Source organism: Rhinolophus hipposideros, assembly GCF_964194185.1.
Source record: "Rhinolophus hipposideros genome assembly, chromosome: 6".
Lineage (NCBI taxonomy): Eukaryota > Metazoa > Chordata > Mammalia > Chiroptera > Rhinolophidae > Rhinolophus > Rhinolophus hipposideros.
The window spans coordinates 17,975,765-17,988,846 of NC_138052.1; the positions used below are offsets into that span (position 1 = coordinate 17,975,765).

Consider the following 13,082-nt stretch of genomic DNA (forward strand, 5'->3'; position numbering starts at 1 on the left):
TGGTTATCATGGCAAAGGCGGGATATGTCATAGGGAAGAGTGCCCATTAATAGGGAAGTAATTAGAGAAGTTAGGTACAAACAATTCCACGTAACAACAACGAACAAGTGAGGAGACTGTGTGGATATGGAAATACCTATAATAAACACTGTCAAATAAAAGCAAGTACCAAACTGCATGTGTCTTATCATTACGGAAAAAAAGAGGGGAAAAGGGATACACATCCACACGTATACACATCTGCAGGCTTCCATACACAAAAGAAGGACCCGAAAACCTTGCAAACTTCGTTGCCCATAAGGAGGGGAACCGGATGATAGTGGGTCAGGGATGGAGGGGAAATCTACACTGCAGGCTCTTTTACGCTTTTTGAAATCTTCACCAGGTAAATTTGTTGACAATTCAAAAATTAAATTTGAAAACAGCTTTGGTTTACACAATAGCCATGCTCTCCGCCCAGAGGACTCCCCCTTGTGGCCAGGCCTGGCCAGGGCCCAGCCTCACCTGGGGCTTGATGTTGGCAGCCAGCAGCGCGTCAATGAGCCGCACGTAGTAGTTCAGGCCCGCGTCGTTGATGAACTTGGTGGTGCCATCAGGGAGGACACGAGTCCAAGAGATGGAAAAGCGATAGTGGGACACGCCCAGGTTCTGCAGGGCGACCACATCCTCAGCAATCTTGTGATAACTGTCACAGGCCACGTCTCCGTTGTCATTATTCGCAACCTTCAGTGGGGTGTGAGCAAACGTGTCCCAAATACTGAGTCCTTTGCCATCTGCTCTCCATGCACCTTCAATCTCAAGATGACAAGACATGGTCTAATTAATTCATGCAATCAAGCCACCCCAAGTTCCTTTCTGTCATCAGGAGAGTCCCAAGTCAGGACGTAAGTCAGCGTCACTTCTGGGAGTCATCAATGGCCACCCTCCGATTTCTGAATTCCTACGGCTTCCTGTACACACTTTCTGTACATCGTGGCACTGTCGCCCGACATCATGCAATTACATACATGCTGACTGGCTTCCCACAGGGCTGTAAGGTCCAGGCATTGGGTCTTTCTCATTGTGTCCCTGTAGTTAATGTAACAGTGTCTGGTGTAGGATGGGTGCTCATGAAAAGTTTGAATGGACAATTCCACATGCCCAACCCCACTCACAGCCGAACAAATACCAGTGATGCCAAGTGGGGCAGCAGCATTTTTAATCAGAACATGTGTCACTGTTTCTGTGCTGTTTTGTTGTGTTTTTGTTTTGTCTTCCCACCTATCTTAAGGGGAAACTGATTATAAGCTGCTGGGAAAACAACTACCTATGGGCTTAGATAGTCTGACAGGTACAATTTCTGTAATTCACTTTAAGACACTAAAGCACATATGGTGTGACATTATGTGACTGGATTCCAGGGTAGTGCTGTCATTCTGGCCTGCACAGCCCCTGTGTGAGTGGCAGGGCCCAGGGCCAGCAGGGACGTACCCTGTGTGGGCTAGCTGGGTGGAGGAGATGGGCTCAGTTAATGCGGGGGATTGAGCAAATGAGTTATTATGTTGAGGATGTTAGGAGCTCGGTTTCTTACCAGTGGAGAAGGAGTACGAATGTGGAAAACAGGAAAGCCAGCATTAACCCTGTGGAGTTGGATTGGAATTGGAGGTATCAGTGTGAACTCATGGTTTTTAAGATACACAGAGATGTGGGTGGATGGAGAAGCATATATGAGTGAGTGTGTGTGAGAGTGTGTGTGAGTGTGTGTGTGTACATGCAGGTACTTCCTAGCTTGGTGAACTGAAAGGGCCCCCAGTAGCAGTGAGCAACCTAGCACCCAGATCTTGGCTTCTAAACGCCCTTATCCAATAAAAGGAGACAGGGCCCATTAGAACAGTGGCTGATTACAGGACTGAGGTACAAAAGGTACAAGATGAGCCTGGAACACCTTGTTGTGCCAGAAAGAATAAGGGAAATGATGAAAAAATAATGGACCATGTCAAAAGAACACGGGATCCAACTAAAAGCATGCCACCTGGCAAAATGTAGGATGATTTGAACATGTAAATACATAATGATAGCAAAAGTATAACCCACCGAATAAAATAGGACTCCATAAAGCCATATATATGTGTATATCTATATATCTCTATCTCTATCTCTATCTCTATCTGTATCTATCTATCTATCTATCTATCTATCATCTATCTATCTATATATATAAATATATATCTCCAAAAAAAAGTATACAGGTGGACACTTGGGTCAACGTTGCTCAAGCAGTAGTTCACCATAATCAGAAGTGTCTGGACGCTGATGGTAACCACTTTGAGCACCTCTTGTAATTGCGGAAGTCAAGTGTGACTTGTATTCATTTTTTGTTTTCGGTATATATTGAGTATTACAATTTTAATATATATATATAATATTTATAAAAAATGTATACACACTTTAAGAAAGGAAAACTGTATTAAAATTGTGATAATATGTGTTTATATATGTGTGTATATATATATATATATATATATATATATATATATATATATATATATATATGTCACTCTTTGTTTTTTGTTTTCTATTTTTCTGGGGAAAAGCAAAACCATCATATTTTCTGTATGAGTAAACTTCATTTGGCATGAATAAGATATAGCATATTGTTGTTAGGACATCAGGAAAAAAAACCCAGGCCCATGTCACAGCCATTTTCAGCAAATTGCCTACTTGGAGGAGACTAGATGAGAAATAAAGCATCCAGCCAGAACCTTCACACCTACATGTCTCGGCATCAGGGTTTCTGCCCGGGCTCCTCCTACCCCATCTTGCCTGCTAACACCCCTCTCAGCACAGCCCTCATAACTTTATTGGTCTGCCTGAATTTGAAATGTGAAGAAGCCGGGCTGTCCAGGAGAGGACCTCTCAGATTCCCCTCAAGGCATCCTGCACATAGACTCCCTCAGTCTATGAAACTCCCCCGCTCACACCTGCCCTCCCCAGCACCACGCCCAGAGCCTGGCACATAGTAAGTATGTAGTAGATGTTGTTGAATGGCCCTGAATTCCTTACCTGATATGCAGCGGAAGCTGCACTCCAGAGAAAGCCCTCGGGAAACTGACCGTAGAGAAACTCGTCTTCCCTGGGCAGTGGCATGCCGTTGTTAGCTATGACCTCTGTGTAGTACCTGGCAGAGGCTCTCGCTGTACGAGGCCTATTCACATTATTGAAATCAACGTGGTACAATCCAAACTTGACTGAGTAGCCATTCAGCCACTCAAAGCTGTCCATCAGAGACCGCGCGGCATACCCCCGAAGGTCTACACCATCGCACCTGTAGGCTGGGAACATTCCAAAGGGAGCAGAGCAGAGATTTACCCAAGGAGATTGGGAGCCCAAGAAGCCCAGCCAAGTTCTGGCCCCTCAACTCCGACAGTCGTCCTAAACCACCAACCTGTACACACAAATAATGTATGCTGATAGATCATCCTGCGTGTCTTTGTTTTCATCAGCACTGATACCCAAATAGCAAGAATTAATGACTGATCTTTGTAAAATCCAATTCTTTTGTTGGGGTAAAGGGATGTGAATTAGAGAAGAGTGTCTTGCTCTGGGGTGAATGGAACCCCTTGGAATGAAGCTCCACGCCAGCAGAAAGCTATCTGTTTTGTGCACTGCTGTTTCCCCGGCACTTAGAATAGAACTTTTCACATAGTATTTGCTCAATAATAAATGAACAGACCCATGGAAATATTCTCGTAGGGACTGTGTGTGGGTACATTTGGGGAGATGACCATAGCTTTTGTTCAGATTTCCAAAGGGCCCTGTAACCCCAGAAAGAAAAAGAATGAAGGAGTTGGAGCATAAGAGAGAGATTGATGGTTTGGAATCCACTCTGCCAAACCATTTCAGGCACATGACATATGGATATTGAAAGATTTTGCAAGGGGGCGTGAATCCTCACATACCTTTCAAAGCTTCGTTGATGTAGGTTTTGTGGTAAAATATCCTTTCAGTATCTTCCACCTTTGGATTTGTCAGCCCCGCTCCATTTTCAGTGATGTAAATGGGAAAGTCACCGTACTCTTCCTTGATCCAGTTGAGCAGTCTCCGCAGTCCCCAGGGCGCAGCTCTGTCCATTGCTGTGGAAGGCCACGAAGGGTCCTCTTCTGCAACCGTCTCCTGGTCGTCTATGTAGGAGGACGGGTTTAACCTGGGTGTCGTGTGCCGCACGATTCTGGAGGAGAAGGTGTTGAGGCAGAACACATCGGCTGTCGCCCTGATGTACCTCTTCTCCTCCTCAGTGAAACTTGGCAGGCGGGACATGGCTAAGTGCTGTAGTTCACTCCTGTTCCCCACTTTCCACTTCATGGCGTCAGGATAGTCTCCGTTTCGGAAAATGGGGTGGGCGAACCATCCCAGTGAGAACTGCAGCATTCGGTCAGCTGCCTCCACATCCCTTGGGACCTCCAGTGACTTGGGTTCCGCCCAGTGTGTACTGAGACTCAAAGAGATGACCCCCTTCTGCGCCGGCCTGTATTTCTCATCATAAGTGTGATAGACTCTGGCATGGGCTTTGAGGAGTGCGTGGCCAATCCTGTAAGGTGCCCAGCCTGGATCCTTCACATTTGGGGGGAAATCTCCTGAGCCGTAACCCAACCACGCCTGGTATGCGGGGTCATTAAAGGTCAGCCAGAATTTGACTCTGTCACCAAAGGTCTGGAAACAAAAGTCTGCATAGCTGTTAAACAACTCAATCAAGGAAGGATTCTCCCAGCCTCCAATATCCTGGAGGGCCTGGGGCAGGTCCCAGTGGAACAGTGTCACCATGGGAGAGATGTTGCTGGCCACCAAGCCATTGATCAGCCTGTGGTAATAATCAACGCCGTTTTGGTTAATAGAACTATTTCTCCCAGTTGGGAAAATCCGAGACCAGGAGAAAGAGAAGTGATAGGCCTTCACCTTCAAAGCTCGAAGCATATTCAGATCGGCATCCAATTGGTTATAGCTGTCACAGGCTATGTCTCCAGTAGCATTATCCTTCACATTGTTCCCTGGTGTGTGGGTAAAGTTATCCCAGATGCTGGGGCCTTTGCCGGCAGCGTCCCAAGCTCCTTCGATCTGATAGGCTGATGAAGCCACGCCCCACAGAAAATCATCCCGGAACGTGCCATGGTAGAACAAATCCCTTTCAAACTTGGGTTCGTTGGAGAACTTTTCCCAAATTACTTTAGACTTGGAGGGTACCTCAGATGGAAAATTAAAGGCTCTGACTTTAGGGGGAAGGTTTGCTGTACTGGGTGGTGGCAGTCTTTTTACTACCTTGGTGAGGAAACCGTTCTTTTCAATGATGCTGGTGAAAAAATAGGCAGATTTCCTGGGAGTCCTTGGCTTGCTGCTATCGTTGAAGTCAACATGGTGTAGCCCAAACCTCTGGCTGTAACCAGAGGACCCTTCGAAACCGTCGATGAGGGAACGAGCAATGTAAGAGCGAACATCCACTGAGTCCTCCTGGACAGCTGTGGAGAAAAACAAATGAGTTATTTTAAGTCTCTGTTACTGATGTTACCTTTTAAAGGTTTTCCTTTTGACATGAATGTTTTGGAGATGACAGGTTACTCCAAAAACATTAGTCCTCAGAATGAAAGTGTTTATATGGGAAATCCACAAGACCCCTGTAAGAAACATCAGGCCACATCTACAGCCATGAATCTCAGTCCAAGGGAGCGTTCCTGACTTAAAATGAATAATGGAGAGAACGTGCCCCACGTGCTAGTGTCAGGACTCCTTGGTTTCATATAGAATACATAAATCATTTTATCTTAAAAAAATGTGCTTTTGATTTTCCTTGTTTAGCAATATTGACATAAAATGACCCTACATTCCATGTTAAAAAAAAATAGAGCCTAAAGAAATGTATTCCCTGGTGTAGTGGGTTGAATGGTGGTTCCCAAAATGATATGTCCAAGTCCTAACCCCCAGTACCAGTCAATGTAACCTTATTTGGGAAAAGGGTCTTTGTAGATATAATTAAGTTAAGGATCTCAAAATGAGATCGCCCTGCATTAACTGGGTAGGCCCTAAATCCAGTGACAGGTGTCCTGATAAGAGACACAGAGGAGAAGGCCATGTGAAGATGGAGGCAGAGATTGGAGTGATGTGACCACCAGCCAAGGAAGGCCTGGAGCCGCCAGAAGCTGGAAAAAGCAAGGAAGGCTCTCCCCTGGAGCCTGTGGTGGGAGAACGCCCCTACTGACATCTTGATTCCAGACTGCTGGCCTCCAGAACTGTGAGGAAATAAAGACAGTCAGCACGTCAACCAAGAACCAGAGTCAAAGCAAGGCAATGGCTGTGGGCTCCCACTGGGAGCCAGCAAAGAATTAAGCCTTGTTTTTGTTAGATCACACAGCCTCTCAACAAACATTGATGGTATAAGTGGGAGGAAGAGTTGCTCATTTATTCATTAAATACTTTGTCTCCAGGCTGTGCCAGGCTCTGGAAACATAAAGATAAAGAAAAGGCTCATAGGTCAGTAGGTAGAGTGAAGAGCTGAGTCAGAAATAGAAAGGCCTATTGTTCCACTCACTGGATGTTCGGACACATCATTTAATATCTCAGAGCATCAGATTTTACAGTTGTCCCATGAGAATAATATCTGTCCCCATTTATTGCATAAGGCTGTTTCAAGGATCACTTGAGATAATGTCTTAAATGGATTCCAAGGTTATGATGATTACAGAATTGTAACCTTGATGCCGACCACAGTACAAGTAAAGACTAAGAGAGGGTGCCTGCCCTCCGTCAGTGGGATGTGTGTCTCTATTCCTTACTGCAGTGCCCAGGACAGGTGCCACGTATCAACTCTTTCTCTTTGATCTAGACAAGGCCTCGAAATCTTCTCATCACAGCCCTCTAGGCAGACAACTATCCACTATTCATTGATTAGGACTGACAGGAGATGAAACCTATGTGCCATTCCTTTTTACTTGGAATAAAAAGACATATGAAACAGTGTGTTAGGTACGAATGAGACTGTAGAGATGGATTAGTGGAATCAAAGTGAATGATATGGAATGTAGATTTTATAGCCAGGTAAAGGAGATGAAGATCAATGAGGCTGGAGCAATGAAGGAAGATTTAATGGGTTGGAGTCCCATCTTAAGTGTCCTCATGCCATCCTGTAATGCCATTATCACTGTATATTGCATCTTTCTGTCCGTATCCCTCTGTTGACTATGGGTCCCCTATGGGAGAAGAGAATGTTTGTTCAATATTATACCCCTATTGTCTTACACAATGTTTGGCACATGATAGGCAGTCAATAAATACTTGTTAAATAAATGCATTAAAAGATGATGAGGCTTGATGAGTGCCTAGGACTCAGATGGCAGAATGTAGAGCAAAGGATGTGGGAGCAAAGACTTCAGGCCTTTGAGGGAGAGAGTTAGGAGGCAGATGGGAAAGACTCACACTATTACTACCAATAGTACTTTTTGGCTTCATTTCCTTGGGAGACTGTCTTTCTCCCATAAAACAGAACTCTGAAGACTTGAAGAAGCACCACCCACCTCCCAATCACCAGCATATCCACCATTCTTACCCTTGAGCACTTCGTTGATATATTGATTGAAGTAGTCTACTCTCAAGGAATCATCAAAGAGATTTTCACTTTCCCCTATGGGCATGCCATTCCCAGCCAGGTAGATTGGAACTTTTCCTCTTGTGTATTCCAAGGATACAAACTGCAACAGCCTCCTTATACCCCAGGGCACCACGCGAATCCAAGGGGATGAGGTCTGGGGCCATGTAGGGTCCACGTGCTGTGAGAAACCACCGATGGTATCATAGCTGGGGCTGCAGGTATCTTGTTGGGCCTTACTGATGAGGCGGGAAGTGTAATGGGACAGACCCAGAAAATCAGCGGAGCCTTTTAAGAGCTGCTTCTCTGCCTCGGTGAACTCAGGGAGCTGGGCCACGGGACTGGGGCACTGTTTGTTTATCTGTTGGATCTGGGCCCTCAGGGCAGCCGGATAATCTCCATCCACAAAAATAGGGTGTGCAAACCAGCCCAGCATGAAGTGCAAGAAGCGTTCAGAGGCTCTCAGGTCCTCCAGGCTCTCTGGGGCCAGGGGTTCGGCCCAGTCTGAGTTAAGCACAATGCCCACTCGGCCCTGCTGCTGTAGGCGATGGTGGCTGTCGTAGTGGTGCCAAGCTCTCGCATGAGCCTTGAGGACCAAGTGAGCCACCTTGTGATGAAGAAAGAAGGAAACAGTACTTAGTGACAACAGCAATGTCAAAAATAGCATCCACAAGCCAACAGCAAGTCAACAGCAATGTTAACAAGTTAACACAGATGTCAATAATATCAGGAAGTTAATAACAACAGCAACACTGAAAATGTCAACATCAATAACAGCAACAGTAATATCAACAATACCATTAAATCATCAACAACTTAACACCAATGGCAACAAGTCAACAAAAACATCAACAAGTCAACAACATTAACAAGAAGGTGAGACTGAAGCTAATGATGTCAACACGTCAACAAGGACAGAGCTGACATTAACACCGCCACCAGGGCCCACAAAGCAACAATGTGGTTAACAATGGCAACAAGCCAACCAGCTTCTCCAACAAGTCAGCACCACCATCACCACCACCATCAACAGGACAATAGCTACAGCATCTACCACCGTATTAACAGTAACCATTGTTAATGAATTCTCTCACGTAATCCTCCCAACAACCTTAGGTGGCAAATACAATCCTCGTTACCACCATCCAGAGAGAGAAGAAAGTAGGCAGTCTGACTCCAGGCCTCTATTGTCACCGACAATGCTATTCTTCCTCTGTTCTCTGTAAGGACTTATTGCCTAATTAGTCAATAACTAATTGGGGTGGGGGAGAATCAATTTAGCTAACACACAAGGGAGGGTACAGTTCTTTCTGGCTTACCCATTAATATTTCTACTTAGTAATTAAATCTACAACCGTGAATCTCTTTGTAGACATAACTGATGGTCTCACAAAAGTCAACAGCTTTTCTTGGTGGAGCACCAGGAGAAATAAAGGCAAAAGCAGGGTGTTTGGAGGACATCAAGCCTAGATCTGAATCTTGACCATGTCACTCACTTGCTGAGGAAACTCAAATAATCTTCTCTCTCAACTTCTACCTCCTAGTCTGCGAGAAGCAGGTAATTATGAATCCATAGAGGAGAATTAAATGCCATCGTGTATATCAAGCACCAAGCAGAAAGTCAGAGTGCAGAAACTGGCGACTGCTCAGCTCCCTTTCCTTTTTATCATCTGGAGATGATGACATTTACTTTTGAAGAATTTCTTACCAAAACACGCTCTAGGAAGTAAAACTCCTGACTGGTTCTCATGTCCCAAGTGTTAGTCCTTAACTGGGTCCTAAACTCCAACAGAAAGCGGTGACCCCCTCCAAAGGCAAGAATGCTTCCCTCTACACTAGTGAGACGACCATCAGAAACAATCATTGTGAGGGCATAACAACATGGACAAGTGTTCATGCATGTGAAGTAAAAACCGAGCACTGGGGTGAGTAGGATGTGTCAGTGTAGATTCATCGATAGTAACAAATATGCCACATTGGTGGGGGGAATGTTAATAATGGGAGAGACCAGGGGGTCAGGGGTAGATGAGAAATCTTTGCATCTCCTGTTCAATTTTGCTATGAACCTAAAACTACTCTAGAAAGTCAAGTCTATTTTTTTAAAAAAAAGGCATTAAGCTAAGTGCTCACTGTGATTGCACTTTGAATGCAAGGAAGCCAAGACTGGAAGGAAACACTGGTAAGAATCATGAGAAAAATCTCTTCTTTGAAGTTTGTCCGTGATGGTATTATAATGTTTTAACTAATAAGTAATGTTTAACTAATAAGTAAAAGCACGAATTGAGGGAGAAAAGTGACTTTCTCATTGAAGTCTCTGTAGAAAAATCTCAGGAGCCACCAGAAGCCTACCTACAGAGGAAAGGTTTGGCTGATTTTTACAACACAGAGACAAACAGAAAGGTGCAAACCTTCCATTTTCAGAAGTCCTGTCTCTCTCCGCGGGTGCACTCACTTACTCAGAGCAGAATGGAAAACTTGACTTAAGTGATATAATTTTTGGCATTTCAATGTGTCATTTATTCATAGTATTCCAGCTCATTCTAACTTGGGACATTTAGAATTATTCTCCAATTTTCTTAGATGTGTTAGTATCATCTTTCCTGAAAGGTTTTAACATCTTGAGGGCATAGGTCATATATCCTGCTTAACACTCAGCATGGGGCATAGTAAATACTCATTTCAGAACAAAACTCTGTGTGGCAGGGGGAAGCCAGACTAACATGTGTACCCTAAAGAATGCTGCCAGGGAGAGCTGGTGGGTTTTCTGGGAGATTTTGAAGAAAAAGAAAATGGTGGAAGAAAGCCATATTAAGCCATTGTAAATTTGTCTCCAGTATATACATCCCTTCTTGTTGAGATGATACCCTGACTGCCCTCTGGAAAGCCAACCCCTAGGTCCCCGCCTCTCAACCTGTGTGTTGAGGTGTAGAGCTGGGACCTGGACCCAAACCAGTCAGTGCCGCACAGCCCCCTAGCCTAGAGCTAGGGATTGGTTCAGGGATGAACATGTGACCCACAGGGAGACTTTGCTGGGAATGCCAGAACAGAGGCATGTTTTCTTTCCCGTTGGTCTTGAAATATGAGGGCAGGACTGCTGCTCTCATAATTGAGGACAGGGCTGCTGGCTACCAGGTAGCCCAAGAATAAAGCCAAAGAGGGGAGCAAGAGAAGAAGAAAAAATTGAGACCTGGTAACATTGTTTGTGGTCTGATCAAGCTTCACTCTGAAAAGCTTTTAACTGAAAAGCTAAAACCAAGACAGACTTTTCAGTTTCCTGAACTCATAATTTCCCCTACTTGCTTAATTAAATTTGGGTTGGGTTTTCTGTCACTTGCAACTAAGAGTCCTGGATGACACATAAATCTCGCACGGGAGTCCAGTAGACATGGACTCAAATGCTGGCTTCAAACTGCTAGCCACCAATGACGTCATCCTTCTGAGCCCCAATTCCTTCATTCATCAGTGCTGTTCTGAGGATGTAATAACTATCCTTAAAGTGCCAGCACAATGTTTGGACAAAATAAGGTGATTAACAATGTATGGTAAATCCCTCCCTCTGATTTCCTTTAAAGGACAAAAAGTAAACACTCGCTGATGGGAAGATAAAATGACTTTCTTCCAGCCAAATGTCCCTTCTCCTTCAGTGAGTAGGAGCTGCAAAGATGGGAAGTACCTTAAAAGAGGCCACTCCTGGGTCAGAGATGCCCGGTGCGTGTTGGCCAGTGCCATAGCCTGCGTAGCTCATCACCCACGGCTCGTGGAAGGTCACCCACAGCTTCACACGGTCTCCAAAGGTGGAAAAGCAGAAGGCTGCGTAGTCCAAGAAGGCATCCACTATGCTCTCATTCTGCCACCCACCGTGATCCTGAAGGGCCTGAGGCAGGTCCCAGTGGAAGAGTGTGACCATGGGTTCGATGTGCGAGTCCAACAGGCTGTCAATCAGCTTGTTGTAGTAGGTGACACCCTGGGGGCAGGGGTTACGCCCGTGCCCAGTGGGGAAGATGCGGGACCAGGAGATGGAGAACTTGTAGACCTGAGCCCGGAGGCCGCAAAGCAGGGCAATGTCAATGTCCACCTTGTGGTAACTATCGCTGGCCACCTCTGGCGTTGCTTGGCCCTTGGTGGCCTTCTGGGGCCTGAGTCGGTCCCAGACACTTGCCCCTCTTCCATCCTCGGCCCAGCCTCCTTCCACGTTAAAGGCTCCCGTGGAGACGCCCCAGAGGAAGCCTTCAGGAAAAACATCCTGCATGAAAGCATCCCTTTCTGCCTTGGACTGGTTAGCAAATGTTTCCCAGACTCTCCGATAGGCGGAGCTGGGCGGCGAAGAGCCTCCTGCTGTCTCGAGGTCCTGCTGGCGGGCAGCTGGAAGGGTCAGGCTGTCAGTGAGAGAACAAGACGTGCTACAGGATGGAAGTGACATAAAAGGACATAATGAGTAAGGACTCTGTGAGTCACAGATGCCCCTGATGAACAGCGACACTGATGAACAGCGACAATGTGTTCAATCAGTAAAGATTCCAGAAGCTCTAAGTGGAAAGCCAACTCCACAAAGCCATGGGTAGGAAGTGACTGGCAGATAGGAAAATTATTATTATTACCCCTTCTTAGATGAGTTATCATTGCTCGTGCATGAGTAGAAATACTGTACCGACTCTACTGCTCTCTGTATTAGATTACCCGTGAATACTGTCTTCAGTTTTGATACCATACTTTTTTCTTCGTACAATGTATTGTTTATAAAACATAGCTAATAATAATGTTGACTTCAATTTATTCAACCTTGGTTCCGTGCCAGCCACTGTGATAAGAATGTATATATGTCATCTCACTTAAATCTCACAATACATTTATGAGATAGGTACTATAATTATTTACCTTGGGTCTGCCTAATTTGGGAAGAGATTCAGCACACAAAGCCTCTGTCTCTAAGCCTGGCCCCTCCAGCTGCCCCTCCTTCATCTGACCCCCCACCACACACACGCAAAGCCACCTCAGGGCATCCCACATAATGCTGTTTTCTCCCTCCTCTGGGGAACCAGTGCTGTGTCCCCTTTTCAATCTGGTGTTACAGTCATTTGTGGGCCTGTCTGCCTCACCTGTGAAGTCTAAAATTCTTGAGTGAGAAAGCGCTATTAGTCTTCTCAGAACCCCCCTCCCACTGCAGGTTCTCCATCAACACCCGCCTGAGTGAGGACCCCTGCCCCACACATTGTCAGTTTAACATTAGCTACTATTGGACCTTCACTTCAGGCAAAATACCAAGAGATCAAGGTGTTAAAAGAACCTTGGAGTAGGTGTCACATGTCGTCTTGTGGTTTTGTAATCACTAAGCTCTCAAGGTTTTCCTTTCATTACGACCTCAAGTTTTACCCTCTGAGAAGACATAGCCCAGCACTCCTCAGCGGACTCCATGTAGGGTCAGGGAGCAGTCACTCCCTGCTCACTTCACTGTTTACACTCCTAGCACAGAGCC

At 45.5% G+C, this 13,082-nt stretch overlaps 1 protein-coding gene across 1 annotated transcript in view; it reads right to left on the reverse strand.

Annotated features, from left to right (window-relative positions):
* LCT (lactase) overlaps positions 1-13,082 on the reverse strand; it is a gene marked incomplete at both ends in the record, with an annotated part of 43,046 nt that overhangs the window by 11,602 nt on the left and 18,362 nt on the right. Inside the window, 5 exons of the mRNA XM_081052227.1 lie at positions 505-795; positions 3,043-3,311; positions 3,939-5,489; positions 7,571-8,216; positions 11,283-12,009. Of these exons, the coding sequence (XP_080908353.1) occupies positions 505-795; positions 3,043-3,311; positions 3,939-5,489; positions 7,571-8,216; positions 11,283-12,009 (3,484 nt within the window). The remainder of the gene's footprint in view (positions 1-504; positions 796-3,042; positions 3,312-3,938; positions 5,490-7,570; positions 8,217-11,282; positions 12,010-13,082) is intronic.